The sequence below is a fragment of the Alligator mississippiensis genome, chromosome 10 (assembly GCF_030867095.1).
Source record: "Alligator mississippiensis isolate rAllMis1 chromosome 10, rAllMis1, whole genome shotgun sequence".
Classification (NCBI taxonomy): Eukaryota; Metazoa; Chordata; order Crocodylia; family Alligatoridae; genus Alligator; species Alligator mississippiensis.
Genome location: NC_081833.1, coordinates 71,166,882 through 71,192,112, shown reverse-complemented (window position 1 = coordinate 71,192,112; position 25,231 = coordinate 71,166,882). Strand labels below are relative to the sequence as shown.

At 41.7% G+C, this 25,231-nt stretch overlaps 1 protein-coding gene across 2 annotated transcripts in view; it reads right to left on the bottom strand.

Annotated features, from left to right (window-relative positions):
- Positions 1-25,231, bottom strand: part of CDH13 (cadherin 13) — a 788,124-nt gene that overhangs the window by 486,359 nt on the left and 276,534 nt on the right. For both annotated transcript variants that reach the window (XM_019488228.2, XM_006268561.4), the window contains exon 4: positions 2,136-2,252. In XM_019488228.2, coding sequence (XP_019343773.1) covers positions 2,136-2,252 — 117 coding nt within the window. The remainder of the gene's footprint in view (positions 1-2,135; positions 2,253-25,231) is intronic.

Sequence of the window (25,231 nt, the reverse complement as noted above, 5' to 3'; positions counted from 1 at the left end):
TGTCCTTCAAACTTAATAAAGAAGTGACTGAATGCATTTTTAAAAACACACTTATTCCTCCTAGATCCATGTGTAAAATGACTTTCTTCTTTCCTCCACGAACTCACATATGAGGGCTATGCAGCAGCATCTCAAGATGGTACCTTAGGCTGTTTACACGTGTTCAAATGATCTGGAAGAATTTTTCCAGGTTTGTCCTCCCAGTATAAAAACTTACCCAGATAAACCTGAACAGACACTGAAGTAGTGAGTCCCTAAAGAGCAGAAAGCTTGCAGTGCTGATGCTGGGCAGCAGCGGGTCCTGTGCACACATCTCAGCGTGCTCCTCAGGCTCCCCGAGTCCGAAGCAGTGCACAGGGCAGCTGTAACTGCTCAGGGTCAACCTGTTTCTCCCTGTAGTACAATTTGAGGATTATGAATGGGGCGTGTTCTACTCCCTGATTGGCTGGAGCAGTAGAGTTCAGCGAGCGACACACTGTATACCAGGGGCAGGGGTAGGAGCAAAGCACCCTGGGCTGCTGGAGGACTGTGCTGGGGCTTCCCTCGAAAAATAGTGCCTTATGAGATCAAATATGTTATCATTAATATGTTGGTCAAAAATTTTAGTCAATTATCAATGACTCCAAATTTTCAGATAATCTAACATTTAAACAGGTGAAGAAAGCTGAGTAGTAGGGAAGTTTTTAATATTAGATAAGACATGTACTTAAAGGAAATTTCAAGTCTGCTCCTAGCCCCAAGGGAGGAAACCTTGTAGTGAGATGCGTGTTCAGTATGAATGCGATTGGGGAGCAAGAGAGTATAAAACCTCAAAGATAATTTTCTTGTTCAGCTAAAAAGAATCAAAACTCTCTCTAATTATTAAAGTAATTAATTAGATGCCATCTGGCTAAAATACACATCAATCATGGAATCATATTCTGCCCTGGGGCTGTGCATTTAGTTCTACTAATGGTATGAGTGGGAACAGTGCAATAAAAATCTCTTGACTTGTATAGGTCAGTATACAAATTGTCACACCTAAGAAAAAGAGAACAATGTGACTAGTCCATTTTTCACAACTGCACATATATTAATTGCACCTGCAGTGACCATTATTGCATGTGTACTCCCAAACATCATACATTAAAATGCTCAATTAAGCAACAGTTGTTGTAATTACATGGACGTAGCATCCTAGGAAAGTAGGGCTAGAAGAGACTTCATGACGTTATCCCATTCAGCCCCCTACTCGGTTCAGGATCATCCCTGACTACATCATGCCAGGTAAGTGTCTGTCTAACCTGTTCTTGAAAATTTCCCAAGACAAAGATGCCATATCTTCTCTAGGTAACCAGCTCCAATGTTAAAACATCCTCAGCATCAAAAATTCTTCCTAATCTCCAACCTAAATCTCCTTTGCTGCAACTTGAGATTTTTTTTTTTTGCACACAGGAAACTCTGATCACAAGAACGGGAGCTGGCTCTCCCCTTGAGCGAGTGTGTGCGCACATTTCTCTACTGACACAAAGTTTATTCTGACAGATCTATGGAATAAAATAAAAGCTACCACACAGAAATACTTGTATATAGATGAAAGGGATCCACTGCTGTGTATGCATATGATGAGTTTTTAATATCTTCTCAGAATCAGCACCAAAGTTAGAAGCAAGGGAACGTGTTTTATAGAGCGATGCTGGATTATGTCAATCCAATATGACACTTCGTGTCATTTCAGAATGGGATGTAAATAGTGAACAAATCCATGTTAAGCAACTAGTACAGTAAAATTTATACCTCTATTAAAACATACCTCCCTGATCAATCCTTTTAAGCAGAATTTCTGTTTTTAAGTAAAAATTCCACATGCACACACAGACAAGGTTCCTTGGGTCAATCTGATATCTTTAATTATCAGATTCACCCAAGGAACCTTGTCTGCCTATGTCCTTAGACCAACATGGCTACAACGTGCACCCCTGTAACATGCACGCGTGCGTGCGCGCGCACACACACACACACACACACACACAGAGTAATTTTTCTCTGCCTCCAGAGCAGAGGCTACTACTGCGATAACTACTGCAGAAAGACCTAGGAGAAGTGGATCAATCATTTAATAGCATCATTTGATCCTGCTCTTTGGCTAGACTTACCTTGCCAACAACCCTGGGGAATGGTGGCCTCTGATTTTCTGGAATTAATATTGGAGACAGCAAAATAGCTCTCTTTTGCCTTAGAATTCCAAGGTTGCCTTCAATTTTAAAGATTTCCTAAAAGAAAGAAAAAAAATACAAGAATGATTACCCAAGACTTCAAGGACACCATTAATTTTTATTATTCCTATTGCAGATATCTTCATTTCTGAAGAAAAGCCGTCAAGAATCTAGACCGTGCTAATATATTCTCACAATTCTCATTAGCAGGAAAGGAATTGTTAGTTCAAGACTTGAACCAGTGTTGTGATTAATGAAGATTATCATTAAGCTATTCAGTCAGATCTTCAGGATCATTCCATTTAAGATGTCAATAATGATTTATGCATGCACTATTCATTCTGCATTTCTATAACTTAACTTTCCACACAAGTAAGCAGAATATCACAGTAGCCCTATTATGTTTCAACCTCCACCTGCCCCACCATCCTAACCTGTGAGCTGGTTAAATTTAAGTCTTAAGAGAGGTCTGCTTAAGAAAGGCTTTGCTTAAGAAAGGTCTGCTTCTTGAATGCTTGGACAAGAGACTTGCAGGTAAACAATCATGGTATAGATGGCTCTATTTTTCAATCCAAGTCCTCAAAATCTGCTATTAGGGAGCCTCCTGGGTACTTAAGATGTTGTACTGGGAATAAGTATTGAAACTGGAAATAGATCTAGATCACTGCTGACCACTAAAAATCCTATGACACTTTTGGAAGAATAGGAACAACATACATGGCGGGAGGGGGGGGGGGTGCAAAATAAGTGATAAATGGGGCAATTACATTCTTCTTGAATATATTCATCTACTATTGTAAATGCAACAGTGAGTCTCCTTCACGTCCTGGCCCCAGACTGTTGAGTCTTGATGCTGCTATGACAGCTGTTGCTTTATATCTAGAAGTAGATACATTTCCGTGGTAGTCAGTAGGACAACTTTGCAATTCTAAAAAGTGGAATGAGTTTTCTGAGAGAGACAGTTTGCAAGCATCAGTAAATAATGCGAGCTGTTCGGGTTGCCATCTGCCAAAGTACCTCCTGCCTAATAATGTTTGCAGCCTCCAAAGCACTCTTCTGCCTCAACTTGTTTTAGTGTCGCTTTTCAAGTTTGACAATGAACAACAGCAGGGGAAAGTCAGACCCACAACAGTCAACTTTAATCTTGCTGAAGGCAAAGAGGAGGAAGAAGTATCGAGAAAATCCCTTTACACAATTGTGCCAACCTTCATTACTTCTTGAGGCCCACCCTAATACAGAATTCCCTTAGCTCCCAAGGGCATTGCCACATCACTCTACTCTTTCAGGCTGCAGGCCACTTGGGTCCCTGCTTTTGTCTTTCAATTTCTCTCCCGAAAGAATTTTGCCTAATAAAAATTCATGAAAAAGTTTAAAAAAACAACCCCATTTGAAGTGTCAAATAAAATAGAAAGAGCTGAATTCTATCCAAAGGCAAATGTACAATACAGTAAGCTTTCAAATTCACTTACACTGTAAACACACACAGAAGCTTAGGCTGCCATGTGTCTTTGACATTGTTAAGGAGAGTGACAAGCCCTGAACATCAGTATGTCTAAAAGGAAACAGATCCTTTAGCAGAAGCCCAACTGGAGTGCTAACATCTCTGCCTCCAGCTGACTCCCACACTTGCAAATGCCCATGAGCTCATGAAAAGGCTAGACTATTAACATAGGAGGATCTACCAAATGCCTTTAATCTCAGCAAATGAGCAAGGTAGCAAAAGCTAATTCAAATTCTTCCTTGCTTGTAGCCTGGATTTCTTTGTACTTGCTCGAGTCACCGGAGCAGTAATCAGATGCAGACCACCAACAGGCATCATCAGTCCTCCACCAATAGCTGGGAAATAGCTGGGGCTAGATTTCAGCAGGCACTGCTGTGTCTCCTGACAAATACAAATGTAAATTATCCTACTTATACCTAGCTTTCCTTGGAATTATTATTTGTGCTGGAAGACATGGCTCAGAGAATTAATCCAGACATTTTCCCACAATTTATTATCCTTAAACTTTTCCAGAGACCTCCGCAACTGTTTAAAAAAAAGAAACTGTGTGCAATTGGTCTTGAATTCAGGTCATGTTTGTGATCACAAAGAACCGAAGGTCCCAAAGGAAACCAGGAAGGTAGGAGGACTGGAAGCCCTTCTCCCAGATTTCAAAGGAACAACAAAGGAGGTGAATTCTTCGATCGAGGTGAAGTTTTTAATACGAGTCCACTGCAAGATAGGACAAGGCTTTGATAGTTCAGCCAGAGATGTCCGAATACTCCAATGGAGTAAATTCAATCTCTGTGTATCACTTCCATCTCACTGTTGATTCATCAATGCTGACTTTTTAGCAGTGCCGACTGGATTTTTCTTATAGGTAATGCTGTGACCTCTCCAGAGGACTACATTCCACCTACATTGTATAAAATAAAAGGCTTAGACACATGACAATCAAGGCCAGGTACACAAAAAGAAAAAGGGAAGCCGGGACCTCTGTACTAGCTTCCATTAAGAATTAGGCCTTTACCAACCAATAACTGTAGCAATTTTGTGGAGAATATTCTTTTCTTACAGCAACAAATAACTGGTATCTCATATAATCGGAACAATTAACAAATGATGACCCAATAATAGGCCAAAAACACAAACACAAAAGCCAAGGATTTGGGAATTATATGCTCGCTGTAGGACCTGCAATGAATACTGAAGTCACTGAAAGTATTCCTATTGATTTCAATGCCTGGTAGATCAGACTTCTAGTTTGCAAATATAAATCATGATAACGGGTCCATCTATTTCACTTTCTGATTTATAAGATGGCTCCAAATGGTGAGGGGAGTTTACAACTTGCAACAATTTTGTAAGCTATTGTTTTGGTATTAGGTTATAATTACATATTAGATTATTACAATATTAGCTGTTCTGAGAAGGCTGCACCCAAAATACAAAGGGTCTCAGCAGTAATACTTTGCTATCAAAATGACAGAAGCAAAACCTTCCAACAGCCTTATCCAGTGTTACCATTTGAACAATAGAAACCTGGCCTACTTTTAGACTGCCTGTGAGGAACACATTAGTATGATTTAGTTGGGAAACTCTAGAGACTTAATTCAGCTTCATTAAAGCCAATGGAGAAGGAACGACACCGACTTCCGTGGGAGTTGGATCAGACCTTGGGCTGCTGGTGCCAAAGACTTAGCACTGCAATATATTCATCTTTTATTATAAGGTTCCCCTTTTCCCACAAACTAACAGATCTGAGGAATGGGATGAGGACTGCCTGTTCATTTTTGTAATATTTAGGCATCAGATAACAAAGGCTAGGTACAGACGTTCAAAAAGCCCAAGGCGGAAATCAATCTAAGTTATGCAGTTTTCTGTAAGCAGCCTAGATTAGATCAGTAGCAGAAAGAAAACACCCTCTCTGGTGGAGGGGGGTGGATTTTAGACCAGGTTCCGCCATTTTTAAACCAGTCCATGTATGCCGAACTTCTGTTATGGCTGTAGACCGATTTCTGATCGCTTATACTGGTAAAAGTGTGATGCCTGTACCTGGCCAAAGAGGCTAATCTGGATAACTGCAACAAGACTGTATTGAAGTCTTGTCTTGAACTGCAACAATATTGAAAAGAAAGAAGTCGGATCTATTCAATCACGATTACTACAAGGCCCAAGCTTCCCTAGTTCCTTGAGAATTCTCCATTAGGTTTATTTATTTTTTCTTGTTGTAAAGGTTTCTTTGAGGATCTAACACCTCTTGAAAATTTGAATGAATGGCCTAGCCAGTATTCGGTAACAGGCACCATTAGTCTTGGCAAAGAAAACGTCATTAGAACTCGTCATGGGAATAAGATGGCTGAACACTTATTGATTTGTCACAATAAGGTTGGAAGTATTGTTGGACTGGCAATCTGTAACCCATATAGCAGACCAAGAAAGCAGTTGTGTTTCTTGTCATTTAGCTGTTTTCATAAACCAGGTTTGATGGTATAAAACAGGGTCAATAGCCTGCCCCATTACGAACAGTTAAATTAATTTATTTTTTACTGCAAGCAAAATTCCTCTCAAATTGCAATTGGATATGGTATTCTTCTTCCTCACTGCTCTGAGGCATTACTGTCAATGTTAAAAAGCACCCAGAGAGGACTGCATGTCAATGGGAGGAGAAATTGTTTCCATACATCACTTTAACCAAGTTTCACAGAATTACAGGTCGTTCAAGTTTATCAAATGTTTATGTACAAGTTGTCATAATCATCACCTCATTGTAAGCCTCAACAATATGGACAGTTAACAGTATTCATAATGTTTGCCAAATGCCCACTTTCGTTAATTATTATTACTCTGAAAAACTCAGATTTACCTATGAATTAAAAGCAGCTGCCTAAATAACCATTAGACCAATGAATAAAATGAAGATTTTTGAAGATCATCAGCACTAAACACACAAACGCCTCTGTAACAGGGGGCCTCCGTGGGGCCGATCTCCGTGGCCCACCCACCTGTTCTTGGGCCAAATGCCCGCTTTCTCGCCCGCCACGCCTTGGTGTTAATTGGTTTATTTACAGATGTCACTCAAGCGGGAGGCTGCCCATTTTAGTGCTCCGATGCCAGGGGGCGCTCTCTGCGGCTCCTATCCTCCCCAATACCACAGTCCAAGCCTCACAGATGGCATCTTGATATTCATATCCTCACTGGCCCCCACGCTAGGCCCCAGAATCTTCCAAACAGGACCCCTCCAATCAGGCAGCCTCTCTGCCTTCATCTGGGCTACCTAGCCCCCCGAAGCCATTTTCCCCTCTCGGGTGTGGTCCCCCCCAGGACCTTCGGCTACCAGCCCTGGCCCACCTCCAGGCCAGTCGGGACCCCAGGCCTCCGGCTCTTGGGCGTCCTTCGCGGTGGGCCCCTGGCCCTTCTGACCCTCCTGGTCCTGGCCCCAGCCTGGGCCAGTCGAGGGTACTCTCTCATTCGGGTCGGGTCTCTAGCCCCTCGCTCTCTCTCAGGGTCCGCCCTCTGGGCCCCTCAAACAAACACAGGGTTACCCACCCGGTGGTGGCGGCAAGGGGTTAAGGCGCCCTGATCCGCCTTTCACCGGGGTGGTAACTGGCCTGGCATTTCTTGGGGGCTCCCACACCACTGAGAGCCCCACCAGGCCACCCACTCCCGGCAGGGTGCAGTTTTAGGTCATGCCCAGGACCAGGAGCCTCCTTACCACCCCCTTCAGCTCCTCCCTTACCTCCAGGTTGTTCTCAGCAGCCCTCCGGCCAGGCGATGTTGCTGCCTGCTCTCCAGCAGCCAAACTGGCCTGTTTATATAGGCAGCCCTTGCCTCTAAAATGGCTGCCCTCGTCAGGCACCTGGTGGCTGCCAGCTCCAGGCCCTTAAAGTGGCAGGCACACACAGTGCCCTGCCACACCCTCCTCTAAAAAATGTCTCTCTTCAGTCCCTTTAATTCCCACCTTGCAAATAGCACTTTATTCTTTAAAAGAATAACTTCCACTAGAATTCAGTATCCTATGGAGAACTGACTACCTTGGAAAATAGAAGCTTCAAGGTTTCTGAGGTATGCTCAAAACTGACTGTATCTGGGTAATGGAAATTGCTATAGGAAAGTGGCTTTAATTGTAGGAATGATATTTCTTTTGGAACTGTTACATAAAAAGACAAATCCTTAGATTCTATAACTGACGGATTCATTGACTTCATACCTATTCACGGTAGTATCAGATTGCTTTACCAAGGCATCATTTAATTAATGGATATTTTTAAGGACTTGGGGGAAGGGGGGTGTTCGTGTGCATTATGTTTTAACTTCTGAGAGCATAACAATAACCAACAGGCTTTATTCTTTAGCATTATGGTATTATTAGTCATAATTTAAAAAAAACACTATTTTTAGATTCATTAAAGATGGAAAAAAAAACAACAACATCCTTACTTTAAAAAGTTGTTATATGGCATATATATATGAAATACCTCTGACTATTCTGGAGGAAAACCTTCATTTTTGCAAAGTAGAATGATTTGTTCTATTATCATCTTGGGCTTGTGCTCTGTCTGCTATGATGGAAGAGTTTTTTGTCTATACTCAAGTATAACTTTCATTTATCTGCAGACTTGCCTTACTCTATATGTCAGCAAAAAGTCTTTCCAAGTCAAAGTCGATAATAGACCGAATGCCATTAACATTCCCTTTCCACATACGTTAACCACGAGAGTTACTTATTCTGGGAGTAATCCAGAAACGACAAAGAAACACTGCTTTAAATGATCAGCCTGGACTTTTCCCCATCATTATTTACTTTGGCGAGTGCGTTTTCATTTGAACCACATGTGAATCACCCCTCTAGCAGGAGCACTCACATTGGCTGCACACTGCTCATTAAATATAATGAGGTATCCCTTCATATACAAACAACAGAGCAAACTCTGCGCGACTGCACCTGTCAGATAGCATTGCAAATATGGACTTAGGGGGGAAAAAAATATGGTTTTGACCTTATGTCTCAATCTTCACCTGGATATACTAACAACTCGTATTACTTATCACCATAAGGCAAAAAAACACCGCTACTTTCCCTGCTGTGAAGCAGACAGAAACATGTTGCTTTTTGTAACATAAGAAGGAAAATCTACTTAACCACAGATGATGGTTCTGATGTCCTGGATAATTGAGTACTAATAAAAACTCCTCTCAAATCTTCAGAGCCTCAGCAAATTCGAAGACACTGTGAATAAATAGTGTGACTTTCTTTTCACTTCCTGCTCGAACACATTTAAACTATGGAGCATGGATTTATGAAGAAGAACATTTGCGCTTAAGACAAGGGAGATTTATCAGCAAAACAGCATCGTGTTTTTCATGTTTTAAACCATGTGTGGCCTGACACTGGGTATGCTCTGAGCACATAATCAATGAGTGTAAAATTGCATGTTGGGCCATATCTTTGGTGCCTACCATGTGTAGACAAAATGAGGGGCATGTGTGCGCAACACTTTAAAGCGGGCTAAATGCTTTTGTGCCGCTCTAATGGTGTTGGCGTTTGCATGACTCGGTGGTGTATTGCGCATTAATTCCAGTCGCTGTAGGAAATTCGGCGGCATAATGCGCCTTAAATGATTTGGGGCGCAGCAAACGAACAGCTGTGGAATGAAGCACTGGGCTCCGTGCAGCTCCGCAGGAAGCCCTGCAGGCAGCCTGGCAGCAGCCTGGGAAAGCAGGCTTCACCCAAGAAAATCAGCAAGCCTGACCCCTTGCCTACCATCCTCCTGAGTCTGCCTGCGCTGCACAGGGGCCCAGTGCTTTTCTCTGTGGCTGTAGTGCCCCCTGGGAGCACCCAAGCTGAGTGCCTGTGGGCAGGTGCTGCCTCAGGGTGGGGGGCCGCCACTGCCATGGAGGGAAGCACCAGCCCCCCCACTGCAGCCTAGGGACTGCTCTGCCCGCCAGCAGCCCACCCTCCCCTCTCCGCCAGAGAGGCAGATAAGTCAGCAGGGTGTGTGCACAACACAGGGGTTTAATCAGCCCTGAACTGAAGTGGTGTTTTTTAAAACCCACTGCTTCCATTTAGGGCCCCTGTTTCATCTACACATTATTATGCTAAGTTGCCCCTGGCATAGCAGAATTCCTGAGAAGCATGGAAATGTCACGGATGGCCTCATATCACCCTTTCTCAGACCCTTTTTTTGGGGGGGGGTAGGGGGGTCTGGGCGTTTAGTGCTGATCTTCAAAAGTCTTCATTTTATTAATTGATCTAATGGTTATGTAGGCAGCTGCTTTTAATTCTGAGCATGAGGGTGTACATAAAGAGTTAAAGAAAAATAATCTTAATGGAGCATTCTGGCTATCTTCCGCAGCAACAGTGGTTCACTGGGGGCTGCTGAACTCTGCCGTATGATACAGAAACCCAAAGGTTGCTCTACATCGGGGGTGGGGGGGAAAACTCCCTTAAACACCCCACTTCAATAACAATAATTTTAGTTTACACTTGAGGTTGCTGTGTTTTTAAATCTACCAGCAACTATATGACTAATGCCATACACAAGCCAGGTTTTACAAGTACCTAACATGATCTCTGATAGAATAATTTGTATTTTGCTCAGCTAATTTGTAATTGTCGATCATTTTCATAGGAGCCGTACTGTGTCAGTGTATTCTCTTGCTGTGATTGTTAGATTTATCTCTTTGCTCTCTTCATCAATATGGGGAAAACGCTGCCTGGGGAAAAAAAAGTGTAGGGAAAGTATATGGGATTATTTTCAAACAGAAATGCTTGGGTCTCTAAGAGGTCCCAGCAAATGTGCTTGCTGCGACTTGCTTTATCACTACACATCTTTAGCAGATGAGATAGTTTGTTTGACTACATTTTTTTGGTCTCCATCCACAACGGTAAAAAAGGTGATGCCAAATGCATTTTTAAAGATCTGTTCTGAATAAACATGTTCTAAAGCATCTCTATCATTGGGTCTTAATTTTTTTTTTTCCTTTTCATATTTGAACTTACCTGAGAGCTGAAAGGAATACACACATTTGTCTTTTAGAGTTCTATCTGCTATTTTAAATTACTGCAATTCATTTTTAGATTTGAGTATATTTTGCCTGAGTCACTTCTGGTACGCAGTTTAGGTAATTTATTAAAAAAAAACAAAAACAAACGACCCTTGTATTTGAAAGTTATAGTAATGGGTGCATTGGTTAAAATGACTACATATCTGAAAACTAGGGGTTAATCTAGGTGAGCAAGTATATTACTCTACTTCCAGGTACTTATCATCTTAAGGGTGACACCAGGCTATATCCAAACAAGGAAACCTTTATTGGTATAATACCAGGGTATTTTATCAGAAAAGCACTTCAAGCAGAGATGGAGCTTTAATGGCAGATTTGTGCTTTGTACCAATGCAGTAAAAAACACTGTTCATGGGTGAAAACAGCCGTCTTTACAACTGCAATTGTGTCAGTAAAGTAGCATTTACACTAGAGACTCTGCACATATAGCTAGGATCTTCTTCACACCTCGACTACCATAGTTGTGCTCACAGATGTCTCCACCATTGACATGGATTAAATCTGAGATATCTGCAGTTTCAAGAAAGTTGGAGCAAATGAGTTTCCATTTTCTTTCTTATATTATTCCAGTGAGTTGCAGCGGGTCTGAGCCAAACCTTCATCTATACTTGTCTTTTAATCACCAATATTTCTGCAGGTTACTGCCTTCAATTACTTAGACAGAAGGACTTCCCCTTCCACTCCCCTTCTCATCTCAGGTCTGTATTTCTATCTGAGGTTGGCCCCATTCAGTGAAGTTGGGAGACTCACATAAAGATCATATAAAGCAGGCAATCTACTTTCAAAAGGAAGACTAAAATAGCCTAGGGCAATTGTCAGTTCTTGTATTATATGTCAGCAATTGTTAAAAACCTGAATCTTCTGTTTAAATATCATATATGGTAGACCCCCGCACAATAGAGGAGTCCTGAAATGTTAAATGTGTACATAATAATAATATTTCAAAGTGCATAGGTATTTAACTCCTCATTTCAATGGAAGCTATTATTAACATACCATAAGAAACCCATTTGATTTTTTAAGCAGCTAAATACCTTTAACAGCTTGGCCCTACATGACCCATCAGGGAAGCCTATAACAAAGCACAGAAGCAAACGTGTTTTCTTCCAAGAGCTGCACGCTACTGCCCACAACGACTGAGCCATCATTCCTTTCTGCCTGTTCGCATATACACTGTGAGGATTAATTCCTCCAGCTTCTCCTTAAACAAAGGAAATCCCAAACATGTTGGAAACAGCTCCCCCTTTCCAGCATGAAACAGGTTGCTGCTGCACAGAGAACTCTTTGTAGTTTCACGCGTTACAAAGCTACCTTTTTCCAAAGGAGAATGGAAAATCTTTGGACAGGCGAATGGGCTCACAGGTTCAGTGGATCTGCAACTACACTCGTGACACAAGTACAGTTGACCAGATGGAAAAAAAGCAGCCAGGAGCAAGGCATTCTGGTGATCCATGCCTCGCCTGTGGGTTGTAGGGACAATCGGAAAACTCAATTCTTTGTGGATCTTAAAGATCTGGCGTCATGTTTTATTGCCTGTTGTTTCAGAAAGAGGCTGTTCTCTGCTGTTTGTAAAGCAGCTTGCTTCAACCTTGGCTGCAGGTAGCAAAGGGATCAGGGAGAATACGAACACGTTTATATCTATGCTCTGGAATGCGCAAATCCGACGAAGCTCGTTGCATGATGAGAAGGCTACACAAAAGCTATTACATGTTACCCTAAAGCACTAACACTGTATGCAGACACCACCCATACAGTTTAATACATCAAGTCTGTACAGTCCTATTCCCGTGCTCCTGTGTTTGCCAGCTCCTTCCATCCTTCTTATTTTCTATAAGGCTCTATTGCAAATTTCCCTCCATTGCTGCCAGACCTTCTATCAAATGTTCAATTCTTCCTCCCATTCCTTCAAGTCCCTCATCTTCTTCCTTCTCCCTCTATAAACAGGTCTGGTTCTCCAAGCTCCCCAGTCAAGCAAGCCTCATTTCTCCTTACCACTCTTTCCTAAGCCCTGTACCCATTCCACCAAGGCATGGGTGGCCACCTGGTCCACCAAGGTGCACACCACTTAGAGGCCCAACAACTCGATACTGAGGCGGAACAGCGGCGGTGGCAGAAGGAGGAGACGACCAACTCAGGGCTGCGAATCCCACTCCCCCACGCAACAACATGCCTCCATTGCCAAAGAACTTGTGTATCCAGAATCAGGCTTCTCAGTCACCTGAGGACCCATCAAGCCTGATGGACGTCATCCTCAGCTCTGAGGGACTGCCATCGACCCAGTCCACCTTCCCCCTTGAGCATGCCCTCGAACTTCCCAGGTACCCCTTGCTCTTTATTCATTGAACTGACTCCTCTTCCTACAAGTCTGCTTTTCCTTTAGCATGCATTTCCTCACAGTCAGCTTGTCTTTTAAGCCATGAACTTCTGGTGTGGACATGACATCCATTTGGAACTGTTCTGAACTTTTTACTCTTTGCATATAAACCAATTTAGAAGAGACTTCAGCTCGATAACATCCTAGTAGGGCCTATTTTCTGTTGTTCTGCAAGGTGCATCTTAATGCTAGCCCCAAAATACCCCATGAGTATGCTGTAAGTAGCTACACATGAAGGAAGGTAGCAGAAAACCAGGCTGCATTTCTTTCCAGTCCCTTAAGCTATTCCATACCTAAGTTTTGTAATTTTTAAATTCTGAAATCAAGCAGACTAGTTTAAAGATAAAAGCCAATTCAAATTAGCACTTGTTTCCCTTCCCCTTTCCCCGGGAATGGCTGCCTGGGTGTTCATGTACAAAACTTGCCAGTTATCCTACCCTGTACAAAGTGCATTAGGAAGGCTACCCGTTCTTGATGCTGCGACAGTGGTGCGTTAGAGTGCAGGGCTGCAACGCGCCTAGTTGTATTTCACATAGATTTGCTGTGAACTGCCTGGAATGTCACAAAGGAAAGAGGCTTTCCCGTAGTCTTTACTCTACATGAATGATGGTCTAAAGAGTAAGAGTTCCCTCCGCTATGGCAGTCCTGTGCTTTTCTTATGCAGAGACTGCCAGCGCTGACAAATGATGCAACGGTCAATGATGAAGACAAAATGCCCACTTAGAACTAGGCTGAGGCCAAACTCCTCATTTACCAAGCTAGATTTGAAACTGGGTCTAAAGAGTTGAAATGTTAGTGCATTAATCCACTTCACAACTTGGTCCTTCGTCCAACTACTCAGTCCAAATTAATTAACAGGCATTAACTGAGTCTAAAGAGCTGAAATGTTAGTGCATTAATCCACTTCACCGCTTGGTCCTTATTTTTCCGCTTCAATCCAAATTAATTAACAGGCATTAACTGCCTGATACTACAAGCTTAATTTTGTTCTGAAATACAAACAAGTGACAGTCTTGCCAAGTGTCTTGTCTACAGGTTCTTCTTACAGGCTGAATAATACTGGAGTCAAGCTGTACCTGCAAAAAATTAAAATACCTGGCCCAACTCTCCATTGCGTTACGTTAGTTTTATACTGCAGTGACTCATTTGAACTCAGAGGCACAAAACCAGCATAAAGCTAATGCAGCATGGTGGAGAATCAAGCCCTCTAGGCTTATAAACCTTTCACCGCTCTGTGGATGGAAAGGTCTCAGACAGAATATCAAACAGCCATGCAACCTTCCTGAAAGTAAGAGTTTGCATGTAGATTCCTAATTTAGCTGAGAGCCGTCTAAAATTCATATTCAGAAGGCCACCCCAGTAATAACCATGGTCATTGTGGTACCTGAGAGCACTTTATTACCCCTCACAGTTGAGATTAATTGATGTTCAATTTTACCTCTGGCTTCATCTTTTCCTGTAGGTATAATGTAACAGCACTGTTTTGTGCAAGTGCTATCTATTCAGTAGTGGCAGCTGTGAGGAGAAGAAGTAGCCTCAGATTACGAGATCCCAATGGATCTGCCTACTACCTATAGTTGCTCCTAATACCTCTGGCCTGTAGCAGATGGTGTGACATCTTCATTGGGTTTGCTCATTATAGCCAAGATTTAAGAGGAGGTAGAAGTTTCAAAAGTACAGAGTGTCTGGTGTTTCTACTGACCTTTGTGGCTTGTTTGGAGGGCAAGGATGGTTGAGGGGCTAGGATAATAACTCAGTATTTGTGGGAAAACACACTCAATTCTCTGTTCCGCCAAGGTTTCCTGGATGACTTTGGACTCAAATTTTCAAAGGCATTTAGGTAGCTACCTAACGTATGTAGGCACTTCATTAGTTCATTAAGAGCTGCATGTCTAAATATGTTTCAGCATCTAATTCTAGTCACTCTGTGCTTCAGTTTCTCATCTGCAGAATGGAAATTATGGTACTATAGGGCTGTTGTGAGGGAACAAGCCTGTAAGGTGTTCAGGCATCATGGTAATAAGGACAGCATGATGGCACCCAGAAATTTTGAAAACATGGCCCTATATAAGTATGGATTCAGGAATCTAAGTGAATTTTCCCCTTTACTGACCATTTTCTTCTCTGGGTTATGCACAACATGACATAGATCATTTTTCCTTGAAAAGTAATAAGCAATTCAGGATCTACTAATGTGTTTGACTAGTTCAAATTGTTCTTCAGAGTGAGCACTACCTTTACCTTGTGCTTGTCGACCATGAAATTCATCTGCTATCAACTTTACCCAATTATCTGGGTTCATAGATGCTTGAGGATTTACTCAGTGTCCACTTTGGTCTTGATGTATCTAACTAATTGGGGGCCCTCAAGAATTTGCCACTTGGAACAGGTGCAAAACGTCTCATTCTTCACCTGCATGGCGCACATTATCTGCCACAGAGATCTCTATGGGGGAGGAAAGGGGGCACAGTACTATGCTAGGATGATACAAAAGTCCTTTTAAGAACCGAATGTGAAGTTATATAGATCTAGTGTCAGTTAATGAGCAACAAGTAAAGGTTGTTAAACTGTTGCCACATTTGTCATTAAACCCAATTCTATTTTTAAAACAGCATGTTTGAAAACAAAACTAGTCTTTAGACATCCTCTAACCCCATTAAAATAGGTTTAGCTTTCAAGGCAGGATACGCATTTTAGTGGATTCGCCCGATTCACCAGTGGACTACATTTTTGAGAATATTAGCGTTATTCTCTCATCAAAAAAGTTTCCCTTTTCAAATCTACATTGTCTCATACCTAACATAGTATTAAACGAGACTGCTATAAAAGTTTAGTGCTGGACTTGCATATGTTTTCTCATTTCACTATGCTACTCAAAAGGAATCAGTGCTGACAAGTTAATGAACTCCAGGTACAAATACATAGGACATAGATAAGCCACAGGATGGGTTTATCGTCTGCTTTGTTCTCATCATGTTGGGTCTTGCTTAGGTGAATGTTTCTCGACTACTGCAGGAAAACTATAACACTCTTTTCTTATAGAAGCCATCAACGGTGCAGACGCTATCAGGAGTCGTCACGTATTGGGTGGCTGCTTATAAAAACCTATCACCTCATCTAAATGAATCCATCCTTGCACATTTAAGCCTTTAATATTTACCTGTGGGATGTAATCATCCATGCTGAAATTACACTGGGTCCTAGGTTTTCTGGAATGGTACCTTTAGGAGAGTTTACATAACTATGTTGCTTTACAGTTCTGTTCTAAAATGAATTTTCTTGTGCAAATAACTGCTAATTTCAAACAGCAGAGGATGAGGTGAGGCTAGTTGAACTACCTGTTCATCAAATCCCTCACTTAAACCCTTGCAGGAGATCCTGTATAATACTAATGTGCATTTGTGCTCTGTCACTGAATATATTTTCTGGCTCAGAAGCCTATTTCATTTCTGTCCTAGATGCTTTCTTAAAATCATTCTACTTACTTCTTTTATTTATTTATTTTTTTTGGTACGACAATCAAACTGATCTACTGGATACATTCACTACCTTATCTGACATCTACTCTTCCAAGTCCTTCTCTGATCAATATGGGCTACACTTGAGCAGCATGGTAAAGAATGGAGGTGTCAGTAATCGTTTTCCTTTCCCTGAGTCTTAGAGCTAGCTTTAAACTCCTGCTCCCAGAAAGGAAGAACGTGGTGGTAAATTGGACCTCCGCCACACCCTTTCCAATGTAGAATATGTCCTGCCCCACCTCTGAATCAGGGCAAGGCAGACAAAAGCAAAACGCAGATGCATTAATACATAGTTCTGTGTCAGCAGGAGAATATTCTGCTGCTGTATCTGGAATTGTATCCCAAGAGTGGCAGTATCCAAAACCAGCTTGAGAATCTGGATATCTAAATCATTTTTAACTTCTTAAAAGAAGTTTAAAAAGCCTTTAAAGTCTCAGCTCTAGTTAAAGATTCATGTCCCTTCATGGGGAAGCATTAGTTTAGTGAGGAGGGGGTGTATAAGCAATGAGGAGGATAGAATAGAGAGCTGGAGAAGGGAACAGCTATGCTGCCCTTAAAAGGAAAAGAACTGCACTTTCCATACTTTCCATCATAATTTCCCTTTCCAAAAGTACAGGGTGGAGTCCAAGGTGGCACACTGCCCTGAATTCCATATGCTACTTGTCACCAGGCATTGCCAAGGCAGTACGAGTAAACTAAGGGCTATGCAGGTGGCATTCGGCCAGCAAAGCGGCACAAACAGAAGTTTAAAAATGGGTTTTGTAAACTCTGCCTGCACTGTTATTCTCCACTGTTGTACTGACAACTCTGACATGCAGTCATTTGCTCTGTGCTCTATAAACCCAGTACCAGGTTCTGGGTATTTTCAAAGAAGAGGGTTGGGTAAAAGATGCAAATTTGAGAGAAACGAAAACCTAATTGTATCTAATCAAGAGCAGCAAGTCAAATATCATGTACTGAAATCCACAAGCCTGATAAATTCAAAAGAGCTCTTGCTGTTCAATACATTTTCTTTCAAACTTCAGGGACCCCAATCCTACGGGGTAAGACATGATTGAGGATTTAGGTATTTTAACCACAACCACACTTTCCAACCAGCATTTAACTACATCAATAAAGGGGAGAAGGGGACTGGAAAGGAGAAATGACTGAAATGAGAGTGAGATTGTTCTGAATCTTCATGCAAAAAATAATTTGTGAACCTTTTTAAAAGGCTTGGAACATTTTAGGGCAATTAGTTTAACAGTACCTTTCATGACATGACTTGGGAGGGGGGGGAAGTCTCAATGCAGTAAGTAAGCAATGCTGTTTCTACTATACTTCTGTTTGTATCACAAACAGGAGACGCTGCCCAGGATTTCCAGTCTAAATTTGCAGGCTCAAAGGATTTAGATTATTGATGTTTGAGTAAGCCTCTAAAAACTGAAAGTGCTCTATCCAAAGAAAATCTCCACATTTCCTGAAGTCTGGATGTCACTGGGAACATCTACATGTGCAATTAATGCACTGAATATACTCAAATTGAACCAGAGTAAAACTAATCCCAACATCACTGTCTACACGTGCGTTTAAGGACAGTAATTTACTGTGGCATAGGATAGTACCCGTGTTTGACAGGACTATCCTATGCCGGAGCAAATTAATCTACTGCACACTAAGTGCAGTGCACGTGTAGATGGTGATGCTTTACTGCACATTAAATTAGTCTCATGCACAGTAAAGCATGTGTGTAGGCACGCCCACTGATGCATAAAAGTTTGTTCCGATTTAAGACCTACTCCTGGTGCTAGTGATAATCTCTACGCTTAAAATGGAGAGGAGAGATGAAAACAAAAAAACCCCATACTTCTTGAAAAATTAAGTGAATTTTTTGCATCATGTAAATAGGGGGAAAAAAACCTTTTTTGTATCTACCACAGAAATAGTCAACACCCTTACAGAATAACCATCTAAATGGCTGTTTCTGTAATATAGAAAAATAAAACTGCTGAAGTAGTTTATAATCTCAGATGATGCCTTTAGTTTGCAATGGACAAGAGTTTATACAGAGAATTCTCAACTGACGTCTCAACTAGTTCCAGTTTCTGAATGCCTTGGAGGGATGGGTGTCAGAATATTGCATCTGTTCATTATTCAGGTAGAGGTTATTTACCAAATTCAAATCTAGTTTCTGGTTTCAATCATTCCCAAAGAAGTAAGACATTTTGATTTAGGCCTTCATGTGCTTTGACCTCTTATTACTGACAAATTGTACTTCCTACTGCCATCTCAACTGGCTACATGAGAAATTCAAAGCAAAGTCATTTGGGCTAGCGAGGTGGCTCAGCACACTGGTGTGGCAAGTCAGATGCACTTAAGAGGCTCTGAATGAATTCCTGCCACTGCTCATCATTTCAAGGATCATAATAACCATAGTAGAAGCAAAGTTTCCAGAATTTAGTCGGACGAGTAGTAAGGGCTACTCTTCAGTCAGATTTCCCAAGGGAGATAGAAAAGAAGGGGTCTGTTTGCAATATAGCAAAAAATTGCTGCAGACAGAAAAGGTCACTGAGAACACTAGAAATAATAAGAAAAAAGGAACAGACAGGCCGGGTAGTCAGGGGCTTAGGAAACATGAGATGAATAACATAAAACTGGGAGACGAGGGCAAGAATAAGGATATATCCACTTTTGCAAGGTTCCTTCTCCTCTACGTTTCTCTTTACACAATGTAGCATGAATCACATAAAACTTCACTGAGATTATAATGCAATACCTTGGCACCAATCTCTCTTGTTTATGCGGCCATTAGTTCAAAGCCAAAGACAAGCAATTTATTGGGTATGAAAAATGTCACCTATGGCACCCTAATTTGCATCTGAAAATTGATTTTTGTCACATTGGGATTTTAGGACAACCTCTTTTGGCAGCCAATGCCACCACAAAGCATAATAAAAATAATTATGTGACCACAAAAGCATGGTAGGTTCACTGTAAATTTTAAGTCTCTAAAGGATTGTACTTGGCAAGGCATTATTGATGAGACTGTGAAAGAGTTACCTGGGGTAATTTTTCTTGATGATTTAATATTGACACCTAAACTTAAGGCATGGCGTGCAATTGCTAGCAAAGTGTATAATAACATAATGGTCCTTCATTATGTTTAGTCAAACACTTCAGCATGATACCAGAATATTAGAAAAGCCAGTGGAAAATGGATGAACTATTAATTAATATTTCTTAAAAGTGATAATTACTGAGGCACTATTGTTTTGTGAAGAAACAACCACAAAGCAAATGATGATCACAGTTAAACTATATCACTTTAGGTTGGCATTTTTGCTAGAATTAGGATTTCTTAATTCATTTTTCACTTTGTGACACATTGGACTCTTTGAATCAGCCACGATTTGCCTGTTGAATGGTAAGGCAGTTAATTTGCAGGGGAAGATGTCATCTCACATTATGAGTCTGAATAATCCTATTAATTATCAAGATGCCAAATTGCTTAAATATTTTCATTAGTTAGCTATTTTGGCAAAACAGTTTTCTGTATAAGATATAAAGCAACTGCCTCTAAAACTGAATTGACCATAAATGGATTATGCAAAGTGGCTGCTTTTCTTGTAGATTGATCGTTTGAGAGCAGCATTCATAATGAGAAAGTTCATTGCCCACATTAAATAGTAGGCAGCACAGAATAATCTGCAGCCTCCGTTTTGCGAAGCAAGAGACTGTGCTTCCTATTACGAGCCCAACATTTGGTCCCAATTCTGGACTTCTTTAGCATTAAAAATACAGGGGGGAAATGGCAATTTAGAAAAACATATTCTGTGGTGCAGAATTGGGGGAAACACAATATAGTATTAAGGACAAGTGGACACTATTCAAAATCATGCTAAAATATTAAAACTACCTTTTGACTTATTTACGATGGCAATTTTTTATCTTGGGTTTATTTTAGATTTTCAAGTTTTATCCTAAAAGCAGAAATCATCCTCTTCTTTCTAATCAAACTGGTATTTCATAAGCTTAAAAACATGGCAGAACTCGAACCGAACTGAGGAAACTGCTTCAAGTCCGTGTCACAATATCTGCAGCTCTTCATGGAGAATACTGATGTCATTTCTTGTAAGATGCCTCCACTGGATTTATTATTAGAAACATTAGCAAAGTAACCATACTATTTACATATCTAGTGATGAGCTGCTATGAATGTTGTAGCTCATGGTTTTCACATCTATTTAACCCTGTTCCAGCTATCAGAAAGATGTGATCTTGAAGCAGGAGCATTAGGACCATCACCTCCCTAATCTGCATGTAGGCCCATCCAGTTCTGAACTGGTTTTAAATCATTTCCAATATAATTGTTTGCTCTGATGTCAGACCTCAGGTAATTCTGCATCCACTATTACTTGGGGCTCACCAAAATTTCCACTCTTAGCTACAAACGGCCTCAGTAATATGCTGCAGGAAGGTTCAGCCTGGGGTTTTACGTTATTTTAGCAAAAGGAGACATATCTGCGTCAACTATCCCAAGGGTCCTGAGAATCAGGCCCTCTCTCTCTCTTCCATTGTAAGAACTCAATCTTGCAAAGATGACTTAGGTTTGCATTTAGTGCTATACTCTGTGAACAGGCTCACCAGCCATGAGCCTTTGCCATCTGATTAAATAGTTAATATTTGTACAAAAAGTCTCTCCCAAAGCTATTTTTTCACAGCAGTGTTCATTTCATAGTTGTCCCTCTTTTAGATTTATGGATTTTGCATTTGGTCTGCATACTCAGAAATCGCTTGGTTTTGTCATTTTATATAAGTAGCCTGGAAGGCCGCTTTAGGCTGCTCCCAGTATTGCAGTTCCACCATATTTGGTGTTCTCTCGCTGAAAGACGCAACCTTTGCTAGTGAAACTCTATTTAGTTCCGAGCAATGATCTTGCATTTATAAATCACTGCTTTCAACAGAGGAGGAAAATATTTATAACCAGTGCAGAAACACTTAGGTAAATATGCCCGTTCTGTTTTCCCAGCAATGTTTATAAAGTTAGAAAAAAAAAGAGGGAATTAAAATACTTTTCATACTGTCAGTTTGAACTAGGTAAGCATTCTCTATCTGGTTTTATAAGTGTTCAACTGTATATCATGTATACTGACCAATTCCTTCTTATACTCCTCAGATGAGCGGTCCTACTGACTTGGCTAAGACCATGCCACAATGGCTGGGGTGAACAAAACTTTTTCTTGTTGTTCACTTGGCCTCACTCAAAAAAATCTGAAAACCACAAAAGCCATCTCCTCCCGATCTGACTGTCTCATCTTACTGTAGAAACAACATAATAAATATTAGCAGTGGAAGACAGGTGTTGTAGACAGCATGCAGGTAGCTTATTCTACAAGCATTAGCTCATGCCCAAGGCCAACAGCAGAATTGCTACATGCTCAAAATGTCCAACCTATTCTTTAATACCTTCATATTGTGGCGAGGGCTCTTTTCAGTCAGAAAAAAGACCCTAGGTCAAATTCTCCACCGATCCCATGTGCCCTCAACTTCTCTTTCCCTTTATAGAGTATTTATGTTATTGGTTTTCCAAGCTGCATAGATACTATTTCCCTCTCTCAGATCATTTGGATCATGAGAAGACCATTTTGTTTTCTTCTTCCTCTGCAAATATAATAAATTAGCTACTTGCCGAAAGCAAGTTTTGAATTGAATAGTCTGTCATAGGATTTGCATTTCATGCTCTGTTGCTTATTTATGTAAGCCATCCAATCTGGAAGTAAAAATATTATCATGTGACTTGTGTAACTAATACAGGCAGATGTTTCCAGAGAACTGCATGTACAATCTGCAGATCAAGAATTACTCATCTGAGAAATTCATATATAATTGTGCATAAACACACACATTCACAAAATGTCAAGGTCTGTTTATGGGCATTTTTAAACTGAAAAAAAATGGCAACGTTTATGAGATAAATTATACATTGCAAGTTATTTACCTGTCTCTATTAAACAATGACAATTCATCAAAGCAAGCATGTTCTGAATTAGGATTCTCAAAAGACCTTGCTGTATCAAAACTGATCTCCGCTCATGTGCCCAAACAGAAGCAGCCACGATACAAATGGACTGATTGGTCTGAGTTTGTTGTACTGCCAAGATAAAAATCAGGGTGGTAAAGAAGTCTTTATTCACAATTGTGTTGTCATGACTCACTTATGAGGACACTCATCCTCTGTTCTTTTCTCCCTCTTCTTCAAGTGAAACTGCCTTTTCAGGGCATGGTATCTCTGACCCCCACTTCTTGGTTCTTTTTATGTACTCTTTTGTCCTGTTCAGACTTCAAAGTGATAGGTTTGGTGTAAGAAGCTGAATAGAACAGAATGAAGTTTAGTCATTTTCTAGTGTCCCCGGAGGATTATTCTACAGCTTTCCCAATAACAACATGCCAATAGGGGAGCAGTGATGGCCCTTTGCTAATTCTCTGGACTGGGTCACACGTGCATGTCAAGGAGCCAAACTGAGTGGTACAAGAATGGAGACTGGGTTTTTGGTTGTAGCTGTGTTGGTCTAAGGACATAGGTAGTAGAGCTGTGTGAGGCTTTGGACCGTGCTTCGGATCCAGAGAAGCTTCAGACACTTCAGCGTCCAAAGCAGCACATCCAGATCGAAGCACTGGCTTCTTTAGGCTTTCCGAAGTGGTTCAGAGCGTCCGAAGCACTTCGGAAAATATTCAGAGCCACTTCGGAGATCCGGCCATAGAGTATAATGGGGAATCAATGAAATAACTATAACTTTGTTGTTTTTTGTCTGATATGGATGAAATTTGCAGGGGTGGTAGCCTCTACGAGAGCATGAAGCCTGCCAAGTTTCAAGAAGATTGGTGAAGGGGTTTGGGGGGGAACTGCACCCCAAATTCTTGAAAGCAAAGCTCATGTCACATCTATGTGTTACACCACAGGGGGATGAAAACTGCAGGGATGGTGGCCCCTGGTGAGGCCACAAAGTCTGCCAAATTTCAAAATCAGTGCAGGGGCTTGGAAGGAACTGCACCTCAAGCTGCTGACAGGCAAAACTCGTGACAGACGACCTTGTATGTGTTAAGGTGCAGTAGGCTGAAAACTGCAGGGGTGGTGGTCCCTGCTGAGGCCACAAAGCCTGCCAAGTTTCAAGGAGATAAGTGCAGAGGTTTGGGGGAAACTGCACCTCAAGATGCGGACAAGCAAAACTCGTGACATGGGTGACACTGTGTGTTAAGGCACAGCTGAGTGAAAGCTGCAGGTTTGCTAGCCCCTGCTAAGGCCACGAAGCCTGCCAGCTGTCGAGGAGATTGGTGCAGGGCTTCTGGGTTCTGGGGCCTGGACCTCTACATGCTGACAGGCAAAACTCATGCCATGGGTACTTGTGCAACTGTGTCTGTCTTGGGGCGGGGGGAACTACTGCAGGCCTCGCTGCTAAGCTACTGTGTTACCAGTTACCAACCAATCGTGATTCACTCAGGGACCAGCTCAATACACAGTTGCTAGCCATGTAACCAGTTAATTAGCAACAATTAGCACCTATAAAACCACAGACTAAGGAGAGGAAAGACTTGATACAGACAATCAACTGTCTCAAGACAGAGACAGTCAGTTGCACAAGCACCCATGACACGAGTTTTGTCTGTCAGCAGCCAGAGGTGCAGGGCCCCAGAACCCAGAAGCCCTGCACCGATCTCCTCGACAGCTGGCAGGCTTTGTGACCTCGGCAGGGGCTAGCATCCCTGCAGCTTTCACCCTGCTGCACCTTAACACACACAGTGTCACCCATGTCATGAGTGTTGCTTGTCCACATCTTGAGGTGTAGTTCCTCCCAAACCCCTGCACTGATTTTCTTGAAACTTAGCAAGCTTTGTGGCCTCAGCAGGGGACACCACCCCTGCAAGCTTCATCCAAATCAGACAAAAACACCAAAGTTATAGATATTTCATTGATTCCCCATTATACCCTATGGCCGGATCTCCAAGGCAGCTCCGAAGCTTCAGAGTCACTTTGGCCTGATCAAAGCGGGAACCTGGTCCGGAGCCCCGGATCGGATCCCTGGCATCTGAAGCGGCCAGATCCAAAGCCAGATTGAATAGCTGCCCACTCACACAGGCCTAGTAGGTAGGCAAGGTTCTTTGGGTAGATGTAATATCTTTTATTGAACCAACTGAGTAGTTGGGAAAAAGTTCTTGGCAAGCTTTCGGGTGCAATCACCCTTCTTCAGGCATGGGGAGTCTCCATTTTTCTAAGTCTTCAAGAAATGAAAGAGTTCAGACTGAGAAAGGAGACGAGTTCAGGTTGAGCCTTCAGACTGTTGTCAAAACCCAGTTAGGTTGAGGGTCTTTGGAAGCCAGTGGCTTTGTAGCCTACACTGGAAAGCACAGGCTGCTGCAGCTCAAGACGGAAGAGGTAATCTTAATTTTAGAGCTCTCTGCTTGGCTCCTCAGAGTCAATGTGACAGCCATCCCTTGTATAACTTCAGTGACTTTGGGAGGGTACCAGCCACACACATATAAGCAGCATTTGTCAGGGGCATGAAATGAAGAAACACAGAATGATTGCGAGTGAAGTGGAAACTGCAGTAAGTAATTATTA